The following is a 21,451-nucleotide window of genomic DNA, read 5'->3' as shown; positions in this document are numbered from 1 at the left end:
CACTGCAACCTGCACTTCCCATTCTCAAGTGATTCTCATGTCTCAGCCTCCCAGTAGCTGGAATTACAGGTGCCCACCACCACGTCTGGCTGATTTTTGTATTTTTAGTAGAGACGAGGTTTGACCATGTTGGCCAAGCTGGTCTCGAACTCCTGACTTCAAATGATCTATCTGCCTACCTTGGCCTCCCAAGTGTTGGGATTACAGGAGTGAGCCACTGTGCCCAGCCAAGACTTAAGCTACTTTTAATCTTGTGTTAGGGAATACAATAAATTCCTTCTTTTGAAAAAATGGCAGGGAGATAACGATTATGTCTCAAAAAGGGACTCGCAAAACCAGGCTTGAGATATGAGGAGTGTGGATGTAATCCTAAGGAAAGGTTTAGGACCTGCCTTTGTAGGGCACGGTGTAACCTTTGTTTTCTATGTTTCTTTCATCTTTATTCCTGTTTTTTTTTTTTTTTTTTTTTTTTTTTTTTTTTTTTGAGACGGGATCTTGCTCTGTCGCTAGGCTGGATGGAGCGCAGTGGCGCTCTGTCGGCTCACTGCAACCTCTGTCTCTGGGGTTCAAGCGATTCTTCTGCCTCAGCCTCCTGAGTAGCTGGGACTACAGGCGTGTGTCACCATGCCTGGCTAATTTTTGTGTTTTTAGTAGAGATGGGGTTTCACCATGTTGGCCAGGATGGTCTCCATCTCTTGACCTCATGAACTGCCCACCTCGGCCTCCCAGAATGCTGGGATTACGGGTGTGAACTACTGCGTCTGGCCATGTTTATTCCTTTCTAAGGGCAGTTTGAGGCCAACCCTATCTTCAGAAGCTAAACAAATGTGTTCTTATATAACTTGTATGTAACCAAGTCTCCTAGCAGATGATGTTGGTTAGATAATAGAGAAAACAATTTGAACAGTTAGGTATATATGGATATAATTAGTAAAAATGGTAGTAGCCTTTTCAAAAACTGCTTTTTTAAGAGGATGTTAGTGACCCAAATCTGTGATTCTCGTTTTGGTGTTGGGAGTATTTGTTAGTCCTGCACATTTGCCAAACTGACACCTGAAAACTATATTGTCTTGGTTTCATTCGTACCTGACCATACAAAATGATAAAAATCCCAAGTAACTAAGCATGATTGACTTTTTGTAAGTGTTAATATTCGTTGTTAATCATTTACTTGATCTTTATTTGCATATGATATGCAAAATGTTTAAATTTTATTAGAGACAGTTTGAAATTTGTGAATTCTAGGTATTTGAACATTTTTCTTTGAATTGGGAAACCACTCATTTAGTTTGCTGTACCCAGTTTTGGGGGTGCTTTGTGTTAAAACCAGATATCTACTGAACTTAAAGAAGAGATTCTTAGGTGACATTGTGTTACTGTATGTATTTGTTTCCTGGTTTTTCCTTGTCAAAGGTTTTTCTCCTCTACTAACGTGATGCATTTGCCCAGTTTTTTCATTTCACTAGCTATTTTTGAGTTTGTTTTGCCTAATTGCATCTTACTGTGTTCACTTTTGCATACTTGATGTCAAATTTGACTTTTTGGGAGCGTCATCCCAATCATGTCAAAAGGGAAGGAATGGGATCTGAATTTTTTAGATTAGAACTTCTGAAGTCTAATTCTACAGCATTCTTGAGCATTTATTTATTTCTCTTTTGGGTCACAAAACTTGGAATGGGATTTGGGTATTTGAGTAATGGGTTAAACATATATATTGATTAGTTCAGGAATTGAGTGACTTAAGATGCTTATCAGGCACTGTTTCAGAGATCCTGGCAAGAGGCAGATTTGGTTTCTGGTTTCATAGAATTTCCAGTCACTGAACAAGTCTTTGAAATAAGTAGCAAATTCTAAGTTGGGGATAGTTGAGGCTTCTTGGGCAGACACCCTGTCTGTGTTCCCGGCCAAGGCTTGATGATTCTGATAGATGTACTGGAAATGCTGGAGAGAGACTCAGGCAAGACTGTTGTTTTTGCTGCTCTCTGTAGTTGACCAGACTGGCTTTCAGAATTGCTTTGGGACCAGAATCCAGGCCACCAGGTGAAGGGCTAGGCTGTGCAAGGGGAGCAGTCCTCGCCTTTGTAGGTGCCATTTCCCAGAGCTCCTGGAATTGTTTCTTCAGTTGTGGCAGCAGTGTAGATCATTTTTGTTTTATCTGTAAAGTTAAGGGTCATAGATGTAGAGACAGAACAAGAGGAGTGAACAATGAACATTGTTTAATCTGGAAAGTACAAGAATACCAACTCAGCCCTAGGGTGTGCTATGTATATATTTTCCATCTCTGTCATCTCTCCCGTGGTTTACTCTTTAAACTCACTTTCCCTTCAATCTCCCTAATGGTAGTACTAGTAATAAAAGTCTTAATGAATTAGACTGTTGAGTCTTCATCATCACTTCACCTCTAACTTCTCTGTACATAACAGTAAAACAACAGGGGAGATGAGTTTATGTATGCAAGGACTGTGTCGCATTCAGGGAATGAGGAGGCAGGGAGGAAAGATCTTTGAGAAAGTCTAACCAAGAGAGTTTCCAGTTCTTCCCCCCAACACCCAATTGTTCTGCCTCTTTTCTTGCCCATCGTGTAGGTGGTGATGCAAATTTGAAGATAGCTTTGATTCCTGCACCTTTCTATACAGATGGGAGAGTTCCCTATACAGAGTGCTTCCATCTGTATAGAAAGGTACAAGAATCAAAAGTATAAAAACTTGACAGATTCTTTCCCCTGAGAATAGCTTCTTGGGGCCATTAGGTCCAAAGAAGTTGCTTTGATTTAGTGTTTCCACTGGGGTCTTCTGAGATACATTGTGAGGAAAGTTCTTTATAAGTCTTGAGAGCTAAAGATCCATAGAGTATTGTCCTTTGAGGTCACTCCAGGCCTTTCTGGCACTAAAACCTCAAATCTGGGAACTTGGTTGGTCTAGAAACTTCTGTGCACTTTTTGTAAGAGGGCAGCAAATCTCATGCGTTCCTTTCAGGTAAGCATCAGACTAGATTCTTTTTCACAACTCCACTGTAGCTTTGAACCAAAGCTTCAAAAATGGCTCTAGAGTATGGTCAGCATGTACTTGTTTCCTGTTGGCTGCTTGGCAACCTAATTACATCTTAGCTAATTGCAAAGGGAAAGAGAATCGGTATTTGCTAGTATAATGTAACAAATTCCAACAGGGAAAGTTGTGTATTTCTCCTAGGGTGTAAATCACAGTCCCTAGGGTCTAGACAAGGTTTTGAAGGGGACTTCAATTCATGGATTTGAAGGGACAGTTGAAGGATTTGGAAAGTACTTAGGAAGAATATACTCATGTTTAGCGTTACAATGAAGTGTGTTATAAAGTAGGTTTGGATGTTTGAATGTCCGGTTTTTTTTTTTTTTTTTTTTAATTGGTGTTAAAGTACACTTTGAGGAAGACACTGGTCTCTGGTCTGTCTTGAGGTTCAATTTTATTTTGAAAGGTCATGCTCTGAGCATTTTAGAGAAGAGATGCTATGTTAACCCCATAGTGATCAGAGTAAAGTATAAATCATATTAATCAAGTTTATTATGGAGGTAGTCACTGTTTTAACAATCTTATGCTTCAGTTTCCTTTACTGTGTAACTGGAGTTGAGGAATCTTTTTTTTTTTTTTCTTTATTCTGGGTTATATTAGGCTGCAATGCTTTCATATGTTTTACCTCATATGGGGGTGCCAGTGGTGCTGTGGCTCTGACCTGGTTCCAGGAGATGAGAGCCTAGTCCTGAGAAATGGAAACTTCCCCAACTCTTGTGAGTAGAGGTCTTTCACACAACTAATAATCTCAGTTGTTCAAGGCAGTTCTGTCCTATGATGTCTCCCTACTGAGACAAAGCAGCCCAAATTCCTTCAGTTTTATGAGGTAAACTGCATCCACAATTTCATTCTCCCAGCTAGAAGGAAGAAATGGAGTGCAGTTGATGGAAGTAGCCTTGGATCTTTAAAGCTTCTTGGATGCTTCTTGGGGCTACCTGGTTCTTAGTGGCTTGAGAAAAGCTAAAGCCCTATCCAAAAAGTCCCTACTAGAAACTTGCTTGTTGGCAGGCTCAGGTCCAATACTGGAGCAGAACTTGAAGTGGGGATCATTCAGTACTCACCCTTGGGAGTCTTGAATTTCTCATAGCACCGAAACATGGCAATGAGGAGAAGCCCTTCTCCAAGCTGGAAAATCATGTAGAGGAGGGGAAAGAAGAAAAGTGGCCCAATGACTTCAGGGGGAAAGGCCACATTGAGGATGGTGGAACACAATTGGACATTTTGGCATCCGGTCTCCATGCTGACAGTGCGTCGGCACCTGTGTTGGTGAAGAAAACGCCACATACACTCAGAAGGAACTGGAGGGAGCAACTTTGTCCCAGTGCCGCTACCAAGGAGTTTGTCAGCAGATGGAATCTAGACCCTGGACAGGGGTACTTTGCTGTTGCTATTGGTGTTTGGATACCTTTGGTGTCTGGCTTTTTAATCCGTTCAATACCTTTCCTCAATTTTTTTCAAGTCTCTTGGCCAGTTAGTCAAGTCTCTTGTCCAGTTAGTGCATCTGAACATATTGCCAGGAAAATGCCTTGCCCAGGTTTCAGGTTCCTAGCTTGTTATTCTTTTCCTGAAAGACTAGGACAAGAATGAAGCCCATGGGACAGTGGGACCTAAAATAATACTATCTCCAGGTGTGTGGTGGCTCACGCCTGTAATCCTAGCACTTTGGAAGGCTGAGGCAGTCGGATTACTTGAGCTCAGTTCAAAACTAGCCTGGGCAACATGGTAAAACCCCATCGCTAGAAAAGATAAATCAGCTGGGCATGGTGGCTTGTGCCTGTAGTCCCAGTTACTTGGGGGACTGAGGCAGGAGGATCACTTAAGCCCAGGAGGTTGAGGCTACAGCGAACCGAGAATGTGCTACTGCCCTCCAGCCTGGGAAACAGTGAGACCCTTTCTTAAAAAAAAAAAAATACCTACCGTCCATTGAGGCAGAAGAGAGCAGAGAGAACATAACCCAGCAGAAAGCCAATAAAAGGCATCAGGGAGGAGGTGGCAATCAAGAGTGGTGTCATGGCAAACATGATGCTCTTGCCCACATTGATGGCAGAGAGAACTGTGACGGCCACACTGCACAAGAGAATGATGATCATCCCTCCCTGGGAATGAAGACAAGAAGAAAAGGCAATTAGAAGAGTTGGGGATAGAAAGGAACAGAGAGGAGGGAAGCACAGGTAGAAATTGGAAGTGGGAAACATTGCAATAAAACATGGAGTGGAAGGGAATATGAAAGACCTTTATCTTCTTTTTGGATTTCTTTTTTTAAATTATTAATATTAGAGACAGGGTCTCACTGTGTTGCCCAGGCTCGTATTAAACTCCCGGACTCTGGTGGTCCTCCTGCCGTGGCCTCCCAAAGTGCCGGGATTACAGGTGTGAGCCACTGCACCCAGCCCATCTTTTTAGATTTCTTATCAGTAGCTAGGAAGCCTGGGGACAGCTGATTAACACTTTGATTATTACAAACTCAACCAAGCACAGTTTCTGCTTTTGACACATCTCTAGATAGCAAACTGAGTGAAGTGTTATATGAGGCTATTCAGGCCTCCTGCAAAGTGCATATATTAAAAGTTTCAAAGTATTTTTGGAACTTATATACACATTCCTACAATACTGTCATTGTTCCACATACTTTGAAACTCATTAGAACTTGTCATACATATTTGTCTCAAATACCTTTGTTACAGATAGGGATTTTATCCATTTTAGGATCAATTTGACTTCTGGAAATTGCCAAGAGTCATTTGAAACAAAGCTGGTCAAGGTAAATGATCAAGCCCGTAAATACGGTTTTAAACCCAAAATGATGTCTAATAATAAGGGGATAAACCTACTTTCTTGAGTGATCTGCAAATTGAATATGAAGGAAGTTCCCAAAATAACTTTCAGAAATGTCTTGGGTAATAACAACATCATTGGAAACTACGCGGGTCTACTCTGAATGAAATTATAGGATTTTTCATTGTGCAACATAGGATGCAACCTTTCAAAGTGCACCTCCGTGCACTTTGTACTTTCCAGTGTGCATTTTAGAGAATTGCATGCTCCAAAATGATAAACAGGTATGTGTAAATTTAAGACTGTCCCTTTTATCTCCTTTGCAAATGTTTCTCAAACATACCATGTTATTTTGTAATAGTTATATGTGATGGTTCACTTTTTGGTTCATTCACATGTGTTGCATTTTATATTTCCTAGTAACATTTAAAAAAATGTGGTAAAATATGCATAGCAAAGTTTGCCGTTTTAATCACTTTTGAGTGCACGGTTCAGTGGCATTAAGTACATTCATAATGTCCTAATGACATTTTAACATTTGTGTTGCTCACATTTCAGCTGCACAGCTTTGTGTTTCTGTTTTTAATGCTTGTTGCAACTGATACGATCATATAAAATATCACCTATACCAATTAGTGGTCCTATCCCAGCATAGGAAGGACTTTCACACATCTCTTCAATAACCATGTGCTTCAAGTTTTATTAAAAGTCTTATTAGCTAATGAGCTTCTCAGTTTACCTTTGCATTTTTAGTTGATTTCCCCTTTTGGATTTCTGTCTTTCGAATTTGCCCTCCACCCAACAGTCAAATAGTTTTTATCTCCATCAAGAGTGTAGTGGATAATTTAGGAGGCACTGGGCTACAGGAATTGTCCACGAATCCTGAAGCCCTATTCCTCTGTATAGGCATTCACTCTTATTCTCTCACTCATGGTCTCTGACTCTTGGGGGCTGCACAGTTGTGGTTATGAGCACAGACTTTGATATGATCCAGGTGGGAAAGCTGGCTCTGCTAGTCTCCAGCTTTGGGGAGTCACTCAACCTGAGTGAGGTTGACAGCATAGGACCTGGCATATAAGAAGCATTCACTAAACTAACTCCTATTATTACTCAAAGGGGAGGAATGTAACATTCTAGAGTTTCATCACTCTCACCGCTGCCATCTCTGGAAATTTATCCTGTCTACAACCCCTGCTGAGACAAGTGGCCCTCGGTAGTTGCTTCTCCATAGGCCACCATGTTTGGTACCACCTGACTTCATTGCCCTGCTCACAACTGGGATGAGTGTCCATTAATAAGCAGCCAATCCATTGGCTTACCAGTGACACATGAGATGACATGTGCACACGCTACCCACAAAGGTGGCCTGCACAGGCTGGTGAGTAGTAGAAATAATCAGTTTCTCTCACTTAGGAAGTTTGCAGGATTACAGAGAGGGAAGCAATAGCAGGGACAAGTGTCAAAACACACAGAGGCCTGGGAGGAACAGAAGCCACAAGTTGGCAGAAACTATAAGACAAAGGAGAGTTAGGGGTCAGTTCATCAGTAGCAGCAGGTGTGGGAAATGCATGAGTAGAGTGTTGAGTCAATGAAATGGTGGGATCCTTATTAAAGAATAGTGGATGGCTTGTGAAAGTGGCTTGTGGACTATGTCATTCTCAGATTCATCAGCCTTCTAACCACATAGCCTTAAGTTAATTTCTTGAATTGCCTTTCAAAATGAGCATCCCTGAAATCGTATCTTGGTATATCTAAATGTGACCTTCCACCAGCGAATGCAACTGGTTGAACCCAGTGTGAGCAGATACCTGCTGCCAGAGCTAGTTATTGAAAGTTGGGTTATTTTGATTTGCAAGGTCCTAGGAGGGTTAAGTGTGCAAAGAGGCCAGGACAATCATTTGTTCATTTTCCAGTGTGGCACTCACTGTATTATTTATGGGACAGGGTGACAAAGGATGAACATAGTCCTCAAAGAGCCATAGAAACAAGGGAACCTCAGCCTTTGCAGCTTGACCCACATGTTCATCTCTGCATCCTCACAGGAGTGATTCCAGTTTTGGAAAATAGGAAAATCAGTGTAGCTGTTGACTTTGTGGTTGTTTAACCCTGGAGGTTTAGCCAGGGACAAAATGGGTCCAGGGCATGCCTGGGGTTTTTAGATCACCTTTTATGTAGTCCCTTATTACTAGTCTCTGTCTTTCTAGCCAAGGTATTTCTTAGCCCTTTTAATGTTCTCTGGCTTCATTTTGACTTCATTTCCTCTTTGGCATTGAGTAGTGGATGTGCAACACAACAGGAACAGAGACTGGTTGAGATAATCCTGGCTCTGCCAAGTACCTTTTCCGGGCCTCAGTTACTCTATCTGCAAATTGAGAATAAGGCAGGAGACTGAACTTCATCTTAAAGGCTTCTCCAGTTTTAAAATCTGAGATTCCACTTTTTGCAACCTCAGAGAAACACTTCTAAAGCTACTCTGAAGTAGAAAGGAGACATGCTCTTGCATCAGTTGTCATTAGCACTGTGATTTGGTATTCTGGTCCCCAGTTTCCCACCTATAAAACGGGAGGGTAGAGTAGCATTAAATGATAGTAGTGGTCACTTCACATTTTAATATTCTTTATATTTTATATGCATTTCTTTAAGATCGTTTGTGGGTGTATAGGATTTTTAAAAAAGCAATCTTATGCACCCTACAAACTACCTTAAAGAAATGAAATGATGCACACAAACATGTTTCTCTGTGTACGTTGTTTTTCTGCTGGTGTGTGGAAGAGCAGCAGACAGGACTTGCCCTTCATTCCTTTATTTATTCTCAGGCATTGGCTATGGGGGCACTGTGATAGGTGCTGTGGATTCAGTGTTAATTAAGACATAGCCTTATGGTCTTGCTTCTTGAGAAATAAGTGGGGAATAAACATGAACAGGTATTTTTAATGCAGTGTAATAATTTCTACAGGGGTTGGCTGGAGTGTTGGGTGCTGTGGGAATGAATAGAACAAGCATCCTACTCCGGCTTAAGAGGTTTAAGGAAGGCTTCCTGGAGGAGGCGCTATTTGTGTTGAGACTTAAAGGATGAGTGGGAGTGACCCAGTGAAAGATGGTGAGTGGGGTGAGAATTGGGAAGAAGAGTGTTTCAGGTGAAGGGAAGGGCATGTGCAAAGAGAAAAGAGCTGAGAGTGGTAAGGTCAATTGAGACCAAATCTCAATTTGATTTGGTGCCACATTAAGAAGTTTAAACTCTATCCTAGGGGGAAGGAGCCAATGAGAGGCTTTAAGCAGTGGAGACACATGATAGAGTTTGTACTTTACATCTTCACCCTCAGGTTAAAACTGGGTGAGGAGGTTGGATGAGAAGGCCATTTGAGTTGTCTAGTGAGAGGTAAGGATGGAGAGGAATGAATGGATTCCAGCAACAGAAGGTGGAATCGACGGTCATTAATTAGATAGGTGTGAGTGGTGAGGGAGAAGGGAACGTTGAGAATGACTTCCAGTTTCCGGTTGAGGCAATTGGGCACACACACAGTGCCACCGACTGAGATAACCACACAGGGGGAGGAGATGACTTATTTAACATATATTGAGTTTTAAATGCCCGAGGTATATTCAGATAGAAAGATCGGTAGATAATAAATGGATTCTGGAGTCAGGAGAGAGTTGAGGTCGGATGATGCTGTTCTGAAAGTCTCAGCTTGCAGATGGTAATTGCAGACCTGAGAGGGATCAGATCCTGGGCTAGGAGAGGTCTGGTGAGAAAGGCAGAAAGCTTGGTCTGAATGCAGAGAAGTGCCTTTGACCAGAGGAACTCATAAGGGAGTCCGAAGGAGGTCACAAGAGGCAGGAGGAAAGCAGCAGAGCTTAGAGTCACTAAAGCTGACAGAGAAGGCTTTTGAGGAGGCGGCAGTGGTCAATTCTGTCCAATGCTGCTAGAAGGTCAAGAAAGGATTGAGAAATGTCCATTGGATTTGGCAGAGAAAGTGGAACAGGTGGTCATCAAGATGCTGGGTGGATGGGAGACCAAGGAGGAGAGAAGAGAGGGATTCAAATAATGGAAACGAATGGCTGAGGGCCTGGTCACTCGTGAGAAAGCTCTGGTGGTGGCATGGGGGAAATGGAAGATGTCTGAGAGGCAGCGATTGACAGAGAGAGAGAGAGAGAGAGGAGTGAGGGTGATTTTTCATGAAGCCTGGCTAGGAAGGGGAGCAAAGGGGGAGGTATTAGGTGGAATGGGAGGTGGATTCCACAAGAAATTCCAGTGAGAGATAGTTTTTGTTCTGTTTTTTTGAAGATAGGAGATATGTGAGTCTGTGTCCAAGCTGACTGTGAAGAACCAATACAGAGATGTTTTAGAAATGAGAGTGAGAGAGGGGAGGCTGCTGGATCAGGGGCATAATCAATAAAAGGAGGTCTCTGAGTACAAGGGTGGAGAGAATGATGCTGAGGTGGGGTGACCGGCCAGGGAAAGGAGGAGGGATGATTCCTCCATGTCCTCCAGCAGGCGGGAAGCGGCCATGGCACTGGGACAGGGAAAGGGCAAAACTACTCTTGAGACAATAGTAGTGTGAAAATAAACCCCCCCTGAAAACTGGACTCTTGGCTTCTTTGTTCCAGGCCCAAAGCTGCTGCCAAACTTTGGGGTTCTCAGCAGCATGCCTTACAGACCAGGCCAGAGGCATTGATGCAAGGGCAGAGACAGTACAGGATGTCAGGAGACCAAGTCCTTCCTGAGGACCAGGATGACCCCCTGGCTCTGTGGGATGAACAGTGAGCCAAGCGGGAGGCTGGCAGAGACTGAACTCCAACGTTGAAAATGTTGGTGGAGAGACCATAGCTGCACTCTAAGAGTCCGGGATTTTTCTGCACACAAGGCAGTGGCATGATGCCCTGTCTGTGACCACAGTGCTCCTCAAAACCTTTGTGGCCTTAATTCACTCTGTTTCCCAGCCCATCCCTCTCCTGAAATGCTGGGAATGGGTATACTACCTCTCTCCTCTAGCTTCTTGCCACATCAGCCAAATTTGACCTTGGTGCCCTCTCAACTCCTCTATTCAGCCTTCTCTCCAGGTTTACCTAAATGCCTCAAGCCCTTCCTTTTTAAGAAGCCTCCTTTACCACTCCAGCCCTCACTGTTCCCATCTCCTTGCCTTCTGCAAATACTTGTGTGTACACTGGAATTGGATCTTCTCTCTCTCTTTTTTTTTTTTCTTTTTAGAAATGGAGTCTTGCTTTGTGGCCCAGGCTGGAGTGCAGTGGCGCGATCTCAGCTCACTGCAGCCCCCGCCTCCCTGGTTCGAGCGATTCTGCTGCCTCAGCCTCCTGAGTAGCTGGGATTACAGGCACTTGCTACTATGCCTGGCTAACTTTTTAATTTTTTTTTTTTTTTTTTTGTATTTTTAATAGAGATGGGGTTTTGCCATGTTGGTCAGGCTGGTCTCAAACTTCTGACCTCAAGTGATCCACCCACCTCAGCTTCCCAAAGTGTTGGGATTACAGGCGTGATCCACTGCACCGGCCTCATGTGTTACTTCACTTTGTGCAAACATCAGACTCTGGTGACAATGAATCCTCAGAGTGCGTGGCATAAAACTTAGCATCTAGTAGGAGCATATATGTGTTTATTATTAATATAGTGATTATACCGTGTAGTTGTATATGGTGTTTTTATTCTTTTGCCATAATTTGTCAAGCCCCCAGGTTCTTACCTTGATGACATAGCGCATGTATTGTGGCCGTTTGGATTTGAGGACGATCCCTATGGTGCAAGGAATGAGAACCGGGACCAGTGATAATATGATGCGTCCATAGGGCACCTTGTCCTTCAGGTCCCCATCATAGATCCCCCTGGTGTAGAGGTACAGGAGGAGAGGCATCATGCCAAGGGCACAGAAGGTGGAGCAGGTGGTCATCACAATGCTGGTGGGAGACATGGGAAGAGGGGAGAAAGAGAGCCCATAAATACAGACTATTTTGTTGAGTGCCTGCTAAGTGCCAGTCACTGTGCTAAGTGCTTGACATATGTGACTTCAGTTCCTTTCCCCCATATCATTAGGCAGTAAGCATACTATCTTCTTTTTGCTGACAAGGAAGCTGGGGACTAGAAGAGTTGTGTCCTGCTCGAAATCACACAAGGTAGTACGTGGCCAAGGCAGGATTTGAACTTAGGCTGGTTCAACTGCTTCAATCCCTGTGTGCTTCATTGTGGAAGGAGCCATTCTGATCTCCTTCTCTGTAATAGAACCCTTTTTGCATTGAGCACCTTCCCCATGCCAAGCCCATTTTGTAGAAAGCTAACTGTGTGATCCCATTACTCTGATCATTAGCCCACTGGACCAGGGAATAGCACCTGACCCACAGTTACTAAATGTCTGGTTTAGAGCCTAGGGAATGGCTGGTTGTAGTGGCTTTGTCCAACGGAGACAATAACGATTAGCTATATCAGCACATTTTACCTTGTGGGGAGTCTGAGTGTGAGACACAATGACAGGGCACTTGGTCTTTGGAGATGGGTGGCATGGGAGTGATGGTCAGGCAGAAGCCAAAAACCCTACTAAGAAAAATCAGTAAACAGATACCATGATTAAAAGGACTGTAAAAGAAATAGTGAAGCAGTAAGAAACAGAATAATTGAAGGGCCATAATGGTGGGGTAGTAGAGAAGGCAGTAATAGATACCCATGTTGAGTAAGTGACAAGATAACTTGGTCAGACTTGCTTTGCATCTTGGATAGTATTCCAGTCCCCAACTCTGGTGTTCTCATGCTCTTTACTTTCTGGTTCCTCCTGATACTATTTAAAATAAATTGAGTGTGATACTCAGAGCCTGAATAATATATCCTTCCAGCTCTAATATGTATCCTACTTGTTCAATTTCCTTTTCCATTTGGAATCTTATATATGTTAGTCCCAGGACCCTGTCTAGGGAGAGGGCCTCCGGAAAGGTCAACTGAGAAGGAAGCTGATAGGGCATCTCCTTGGATTTATGGACATTCACATTAAAAATATATGACTCTGACTTTTATTCCAGTGGGAAGGTGGTTGGGAGGTGAGGGCTTGGCAAGACCCTAGGAAAACCACACTCAGTGTGTCCCTCCTCCTCCCCACAGTCCCACCCTCCATCTACACTTCTTTCATTATTTCCATAAAGATGGAATATGGCTTAAATATGCATCAAGAGCAGCCTGTATCAAAGGTTCCAGAGCGTAGCTATCAAGAACAATAGGTAGACATGTCATAAGGATAAGAGCTGTTAGAGGTGAGGAGAGTCCCTCAAAGAAAATTGTGAACTAGATAATAGGAACTCCCCAACCCCCATGAACAAATACACACTTGAGCTTGTAAGAAATTAACATTTATTTTAAGTGTGGCATAGTGGCTTATGCTTATAATCCCAGCATTTTGGGGGGCCGAGGAGGGAGGATTGTTTGAAGCCAGGAGTTTGAGACCAGCCTGGGCAACAAAGTAAGACTCCTATCTCTACATACGAGCAAACAAACAAACAGTTTCACTGTATAGAGGGGTTATCGAGGGGAGTGGAGTGTTAGTCTTGGCACTCTTTCATGCCCGAGGGAGGGACCAGAATTGAGGTCTTAGACCTGGGATGGGAGGAGCATTGAAACTGAGCAACCAATAATAAAAGGATCATGGGGTGGGGGGAAGGGAACTTTCTAATTATATCATCAATCAAATATGAAATCATGGTGGAAAAAGAGTATTTAGAACATAAAAATAGTAAAATACATATTTAAGAAACATGGTGAGGGGACTTGGGATTAGGCAATGGTTTCTTATATATGACGTCTAAAGCACAAACAGCCAAAGAAAAAACAGATGAATCAGACTTTATTAATATTAAAAACTTGTGATTCAAAGGACACCATCAAGAAAGTGAAAAGCCAACCAGAGAATGGGAGAAAATATTTGCAAGTCATATATCTGATAAGGGTCTAGTATTCAGAATATATGAAGAACTCTGATAATGCAATAATAAAAAAGTAAAAAATGGGCGAAGGATTTGAATGAGATGTTTTCCCAAAGAAGATATACAAATGGCCAATGAGCACATGAAAAGACGCTCAACATCATTACTTATTAGGAAAATGCAAATCAAAACCACTATGAGATACCATTTAATATCTACTAGCATGGCTATAATTAAAAAGATGGACAATAACAAGTGTTGCAGGGTATGTGGAAAATTTGGAATCCTCATACACTGCTGCTGGGAATGTAAAATAGTGCTTTGGAAAATAGTTTGGCAGTTTCTCAAAAATGTAAACACAGAGTCACCGTATAACCCAGCAATTCTACTCTTAGGTATATATTCCAAGGGAACAGAAAGCACGTTCACACAAAAACTTGCCTGTGAGCTTCCATAGACATTATTCATACTAGGCAACAAGTAGAAACAACCCATATGTCCATCAGCTGAATGAATGGATGAGCAAAATGTATTATATCCATACAATGGGATATTATTCAATTACAAAAACAAATGAAGTATTGTGACATGCTGTCACATGAATGAACCTTGAAAATATTATGCTAAGTGAAAGAAGTATAGATACAAAAGGTCACATACTGAATGCTTCCATTTATGTGAAATCCATAGAGACAGAAAGTAGATTAGTGGTTGTCAAGGGTTAGAAGGGGAGAGAAATATGGGGACTCCTGCTAAATGGGATGGAGTTCCTTTTTGGGGTATTGAAAATGTTCTGAAATTAGATAATGGTGATAGTTTCACAGCCTTGGAAATATGCTAAAAACCAAGGCATTGTACTTTTTAAAGAATGGATTTTATGGTATGTGAATTATATCTCAATAAAAAGTAATTTAAAAACCATGCCAGGAGTAAATAAAGCAATTATTAAAGGGCAATTTATAGCCTTACATATTTATATCGAAAAAGAAGAAAGACTGAAAATTAATGAGTTAAGCACCTTACTCAAGAGGTTAGAAAGAGAAAAACCCAATACAAAGAAAAGGAAGAAATTTTTTAAGTTTTGTAAATTGTTAGAGAGGATCAGTAAAACCAAAAGTAGGGTTTTTTTTGTTTGTTTTTCTTTTTTTTCTTAAAGGCCAGTTAAATAGACACCTCTGGCAAGACAGACCAGGGCAAAGAGAGATGGCACAAATTGATGATGTTAGTGTGAAAAAGGGAACGTAAATACAGAGACAATGAAGATTTTAAAAAGTAATAAAATAAACTACAGACATTTTCATACTTTCATTTTTAACTTAAATGGACAATTTCATGGGAAATATAACCTACAAAACCAAGTCAATATGAAGCCAAAAACCTGATTCAACTTAGAATTATTTAAGACATTTAATAAGCAGTTCAAAACCTACCTTCTAGAACCCCACATGATTTATACTGTCTTACAGTAGTGTTCTACTAAACATGCAAAGTGCAGATTGCTGCAATATTATGCAAATCTATCCAGATAATATAAAAAGTGGAAACATGCCCCCATTTATTGTATAAGGTTGATATGATCTTGGAACTAACGCTGGAGAATGATATGGGAAAAGAAAATTGGGGGCCACTCTTATTTATGAACATAGAAGCAAAAATAATAAAATATTAGCAAATAAATCAAGCAGTGCTTTAAAAAAGCAATACAATTGAACAAGATAAGTAAGAATGGCTTAACATTAGATAATCTATTAATACATACTACTGAATTATTAGATTAAAGAAATGGTATAATTTTGTAGATACAGAAAAGTCATTCAACAAAATTTAATGTTCTTACATAATAAAAATTTAGCATGATTTTGAATGAACGGAATGAAAATTCCTTAACTTGAAAGGAAATCTATTAGAAAAGTATATTAAACACTAAACTTAATGGTAAAAAGTTAGAGGGACTGGCTTGAGACTGAGGTTTCGCTAAAAGCAAGAGCTTCTGCTAGTGAGTTTTCTTTAGCTTCAGCACAGGCTGCTGGAGCTGGAGTGGGTCTGAAGTAGCTCCTCTGGCAGATGTTCAAGACTAGAGTCCCCCCGTTTGCAAGGATGAGCATCAACCAGCCCCTGCATACTGTGTCTGCAGGAGCGAGCCCTTGCTGATTTCTGCTTATAATGCTTTGGGCAGGGCGTTAGGGGGTGCTGCTGTCTTCCCCTTACCAGGGTGGCTGAGATGGGGCTGGCATATCCTGAGTGGGTGCTGGGAAACGCTGGGATCTCCCTGGTTGTGCCTTTGCATGGAAATGTCACTGCATCTGATGGGGAATGAGGGACTTTAAAGAGAAAACATCTCAGATGACCAGGTAATTGGGAGGACCTTTTGGAAATTCTTGCCTGCTTTGCAGGAATTTAAGGTGCTCATTTGTTTCCAAGTCACCTTGATCTTCCTGGTGATGTTTGGAACGAATCACACTGCCTTTTAAATCTCTGGGCTCAAAGCAGGCAACCTGTCCACTGTTGTAGGTGGATGCAGTTCTCCAGAGGTTCCTTTCGCTTAAATCAATGCTCCTTTAAGACAATCCTTGAGACACCTCTGGAAGCAAGGAGATCACCACGAGCTTCCTGGACCAGTATGGTCCCTTTGGCTTGGTGCTTAAACCAGACATACCCCAACTCCTGCCCCCATCCCAGCATAAGCTCTTGGCAATAAATGCCAGCCTCCCCCTGCCCTAGCCTCCACCCAGCCTGCATTCACTCCTTCCTGGCTTTAGCCCAGCTCTTCCCCTCAATTGTGACATCTCTAATGTAGCTCCTGTCCCAGGCTGTTCCCTCCTCATCCCCAGGCCTACCTGAGATTCATGTCCCCCTTCATGGCCAGACTGAAGACATTGGACAGGTTCCCTCCAGGTGAGCAGCCACAGACCAGGATGGCCAGCGCCTCAATGTTGTTCAACTGGAAGACCTTGCCCAGCACAAAGGCCGTAAGGGGCATGATGCCATACTGTGCCACCAGGGCAATGGCCAGTCCTTTAGGCTTCCATAAGTGAGCCTTGATCTTGCTGAACTCCATGGTGCAGCCCAGTGAGAGCATAACGAAGAACAACATGAACACCAGGATGATGCTCAGTGCCAGGTCTGTGGGGCGCTTGCCAAAGTTGGGTGGCAGGGTGAAGTTGAAAGGGGCAGATGCGTTGTGGGCCTCCATCCTCCTGTGAGGCAGTGGAAGACCACTCCTTGTTCTCCGGCTGACTCCGTTTCTTGTGCAGTTCTTGCTGGATGCCTTCTTTAATCACCTCTCAGGACAGAGAGTTTCTGGACAAAAGCTCTGGGCAAATAGAAGGGTTATGCAACTAGCTGAGCTATTTCTCTGGCTGTTGCCCCAAAGAGGAACAGCCCAGAACCTTATCTGCCTGCCCTAGCTCTCCCAAGCTCGCTGACCTCTGCTGAATTCCTGGATGCTACTCGTAGTCCTCTCTTGTCACTTTGCTGCTTCTGGGCTTATTTCTCTCCTTTGCCCTCCACTGAGTGTGCCTCATAGGCATTCGGTTCCTGGGGACCTGCCCAGGGCCCACCTGAATCCAGGTCCAGTCCATCTCCTTCCCTGCAGCTCCTGTTCCCAGCTCAGCCCTTGATTCCTTAATTTCTTGGTTGGGGAAAGGCGTCCTGCCTGTGTCCAGTGGGTTATCATTTGTCCCCAGAACCCATGACAGTGAAAGGAGCTGGGTGTTGCCTTTGGTTCCTGGATATAGGTAGCATAGCCCAAGGGGGTGTGGGACAGGCAAATGTCACTGGCCTCCAGGAGGGGATGTGTCCATGACCCTTTTCCTGGGAGCTGAGAGGATGCCAGTGTCCTCCCTGGCATCCTCCCAGGGAAACTTTTGTCTTATCCCCAAACTGGGACTGTATGAGTCCCAGGGAGGAATACTGGTGGTGGCTGCTCCACACTCCCTGGAATGCTTACCGTCAGAGGGAATAACCAGCTGGGATGGTGGGTGGGCTCTCAGGAAGCTTGGAGGCTCTTTCCCCAAAGAGCATCCTGAGGGAACCCTGGCAGTGGAGATTGCTTTGTGCCCGAGGAGGCCCACTGCTTGGGAAACTTGCTGAGAAGGAAGCAGGAATGCAGTCTTTTCTCCCTGACTTCCTGACTGCTTTACTTTTGCACTGGGCCTGTGTGTTTCAGGCTGGGAGACAGGCTTGAGGTGTGCAGCAGCAGCAGAGAGAGGTGGGCATGCCAGGGGCAGGGCCACCTAGTGTGTGAGGTTATCCTAAGCCTTGCTCTTTCCATCTATCCCCACTGCAGAGGGGGGACAAGGGAGGGGTCTCCTTCAGAAACACAATTGCCTCTTGGCTTGCTTGGAACCCAGGAGGCCTGGGTGGGGTCTGAAACAGGTGATTAGGCTTTGTATGTAGGACTCCAGAGGGCAGAATAGGGACCAGGGTGTGAACCACTGTTGGGTGGATGTGGGGACAGATTTTGGCTTGGTGCAAGGAACTACCTGAAAATGAGAGCTCTCCAAGGATGGCCTTGAGGTCTCTGGAATCCTGCTTGGATGGGTTGGATGGCAGGATCCATACATATTGCATCGTATCCAAGAAAAGGGTGCTCCCTGGGCTTGCGCGGTGGACAGCTTGCAGGGCCGTATACTGTGGCCCTGGGTGACATGAACTTGAAGCCCCTTTTCCTTTGAGAGTCTCTGCTAATGATTTTCAGGTGCTTGAGTTGGGCTGGTATCAAAGGGAAGGCAGGCAGAGGACTGGGCACTGGATGTGATGCCTGGACTGAGTGTTCCCACAGGGTAGGGTTGAGTCTCAAAGGAGTCTGCTTCCTCTCTCTGGGGCTAATCAGAAGGGAACAGAGTGGCTAGGGGAGAAATATTGGTCACTAACTGAGTACCAGTCACCATGGGAGGCGAAAAAAAAAAAACAACCAAAAACCAAAAATGATATAATTCATGTTCCTGTTCTCAGGGACCTGATGGTCTGTATAAGACCACAGGTAGCCAGATGGTACACAATGCAATATGGAAGCTCGTGAGGGTGGAGGCCATGCAGGGCTGCCAAGTACACCTGTTCAGGTTGGGCACTGCACAATGCCAGGGACGCCACTCTACAGATGTCTTGTGCAACCGTACATGAGGCCTTAAAGTCAAAGGAAGAAGTTAGCTTTTTACACACTTGCCTGGTGCCAAAGGGTGACGAGGAATTGACCAATATCTGTTAAAGAGTAGGGTCTGGGCATGTGTCTATTGATCCGATTGTGCACATCCAAAGGGAAGAGTTCCCATGAACACATTCATAACCTGGACTCTAAATCATGTAGTCTCTATCAACTCTCCCTCCTCACCTCTTCTCAGAAACCCCAAATCCTTCCACCTCCTACTGTGAGTTTTTCCCTTTGAGAAAACACAGTTTCTTGCCCTGGCTACTCCTCCTCCCACTCCTCCCCATTCGCTCTGTTCCTAGCAATGTGCCTTTGCAGAGAATGGAAAAATCTCTTCTAGGAACCTGACACCCTCCATTCTTTTCCCCATCTCCCCTCTGAATCTACTCTAATTTCATACAATTTTGGGGACAGGAAGATCTTTTGGTATTATGTTAATGATACCTGGGAGTTGCTGGGCACATGCTGTGTGATGGATGCTGTGATTTAAATCACATTTCTTTTTAACTTTTATTTTAGATTTAGGGGTACATGTACAGGTTTGTTGTTACAGGCCAACTTGTGTTATGGGGGTTTGGTGCACGAACCACTTTGTCACCCAGGTACTAAGCATAGTACCTGATAATTCTGATAGTTGTTTTTCCTGATTCTCTCCCTTTTTCCACCCTCCTCCCTCAAGTAGGCCCCAGTGTCTGTTGTTCCCTCTTCGTGCCCATTAGTTCTCATTATTTAGCTCCTACTTATCAGTGGGAACATGCAGTATTTGGTTTTCTGTTCCTGCATTAGCTTGCTAAGAATATTGGCCTCCAGCTCCATCTATGTTCCTGCAGAGAACATGATCTCATTCTTGTTTATGGCTGCATAGATTCCATGGTGTATATGTACCACATTTTCTGTATCCAGCCTACTGTTGATGGGCATTTAGGTTGATTCTTTGTCTTTGCTATTGTGAATAGTGCTGCAGTGAACACACGTGTGCATGTGTCTTTATGGCAGAATGACTTATATTCCTTTGGGTATATACCCAGTAATGAGATTGCTGAGTTGAATGGTAGTTCTGTTTTTAGTTCTTTGAGAAATTACCACACTATTTTCCACAATGGTTTAACTAATGTATACTTCCACCAGCAGTGTATAAGTGTCCCCTTTACCTTGAATGTAAATGGGCTAAATGCCCCAAGTAAAAGGCACAGAGTGGCAAGCTGGATAAAGAAGCAAGGCCGAACAGCATGCTGTCTTCAAGAGACCCATTTAACATGCAATGGCACCCATAGGCTTAAAATAAAGGGATGGAGAAAAATCTACCAAGCAAATGGAAATCAGAAAAAAGCAGGGGTTGTAGTCCTAATTTTAGACAAAGCAGACTGTAAGCCAACAAAGATGAAAACAGACAAAGAAGGGCATGACATCATGGCAAAAAGTTCAAATCAACAAAAAGGCCTAACTATGCTAAATATAGATGCACCAAACACAGGAGTACCCAGATTCATAAAGCAAGTTCTTTTTAAAATTAAATCATAGAAATTTATTTTTTATAATTCTGGAGGCTGGAAAGTCTAAGACCAAGGTGCTGGCAGATTCAGTGACTGATGAGGGCTGCTCTCTGCAAATAATGCCTTGTTGCTGCATCCTCCAGAGGGGATGAATGCATAAAGCAAGTTCTGAGAGACCCATGAAAAGACTTAAGACTCCCACACAATAACAGAGGGAGACTTCAACACCCCACTGACAGTATTAGACAGATCGCCAAAGCAAGACGAATCAAAAGCAAAGATACTCAGGACCTGAACTCAACACTTGACTGAATGGACCTAGTAGACATCTATAGAACTCTCCACCCACCAAAAAAAAAAAAAAAAAAAAAAAAAAATGCCATTCACACTCTTGGACAACAATGCAACAAAAATAGAATTGAATACAAAGAAAATTGCTCAAAACCATACATTTACATGGAAATTGAACAACCTCCTCCTGAATGACTTTTGGGCAAATAATTAAATTAAGGGAGAAATCAAGAAGTTATTTGAAACTAATGAGAACAAAGATACAACGTACCAGAATCTCTGGGACACAGCGAAGGCAGTGTTAAGAGGGAAATTTATAGCACTAAATGCCCACATTTCTTATTTAGTCTTCATAATAGCCTTGTGAGATATGATGCTATTTCTATCCTTATTTTATAGGTTAGGAAAAGGCTTAGAGTGGTTAAATAATCTGCCCAATTCACGTGGCTAGTGAGTGGTACGATTGGTATTCACACCCAGCCTGGTTCCGCACCCCAGCTGCTCTTCTGACCTGCTCCTTCTTTCGCCTCATCCTGTCTCCCGAGTTAACCTGCTTTTGGAGACCTGAAAGCTTTGACTGGAAAAGCTCCTGTGATTGCATATTTTTTCCAAACTGGCCTAGACTCGTTCTTTCACAGGCTGTACCAAACAACACAACAAACATAACATCCAAACAATCATGGGGGTAGTGGTGGCTGAGTAAATTTACTTAAGGGACATTTTTATGTCACCTCTGGCAAAAGTGAGCTGTTTTCCCAGATTCTGAAGTGGCATAAAAAGCCTTC

General features: G+C 43.1%; 2 protein-coding genes across 11 annotated transcripts in view; both read right to left on the bottom strand.

The window, feature by feature from the left end:
- The window catches only part of ERH (ERH mRNA splicing and mitosis factor), an 892,055-nt gene that overhangs the window by 394,010 nt on the left and 476,594 nt on the right, over positions 1–21,451 (bottom strand). The window lies entirely within an intron of this gene.
- SLC10A1 (solute carrier family 10 member 1) lies at positions 415–17,082 on the bottom strand. Its single transcript, XM_050797393.1, has 5 exons — positions 16,571–17,082; positions 11,519–11,729; positions 4,962–5,140; positions 4,106–4,302; positions 415–2,155 (listed from the first exon to the last, which is right to left on the bottom strand). Exons 1-5 carry the CDS (start codon positions 16,924–16,926, stop codon positions 2,049–2,051), a joined length of 1,050 nt encoding a protein of 349 aa, XP_050653350.1. The 5' UTR covers positions 16,927–17,082; the 3' UTR covers positions 415–2,048.

Source organism: Macaca thibetana, chromosome 7, assembly GCF_024542745.1.
Source record: "Macaca thibetana thibetana isolate TM-01 chromosome 7, ASM2454274v1, whole genome shotgun sequence".
In the NCBI taxonomy this organism is placed as follows: domain Eukaryota; kingdom Metazoa; phylum Chordata; class Mammalia; order Primates; family Cercopithecidae; genus Macaca; species Macaca thibetana.
This window is presented reverse-complemented; position numbering and strand designations above follow the sequence as displayed.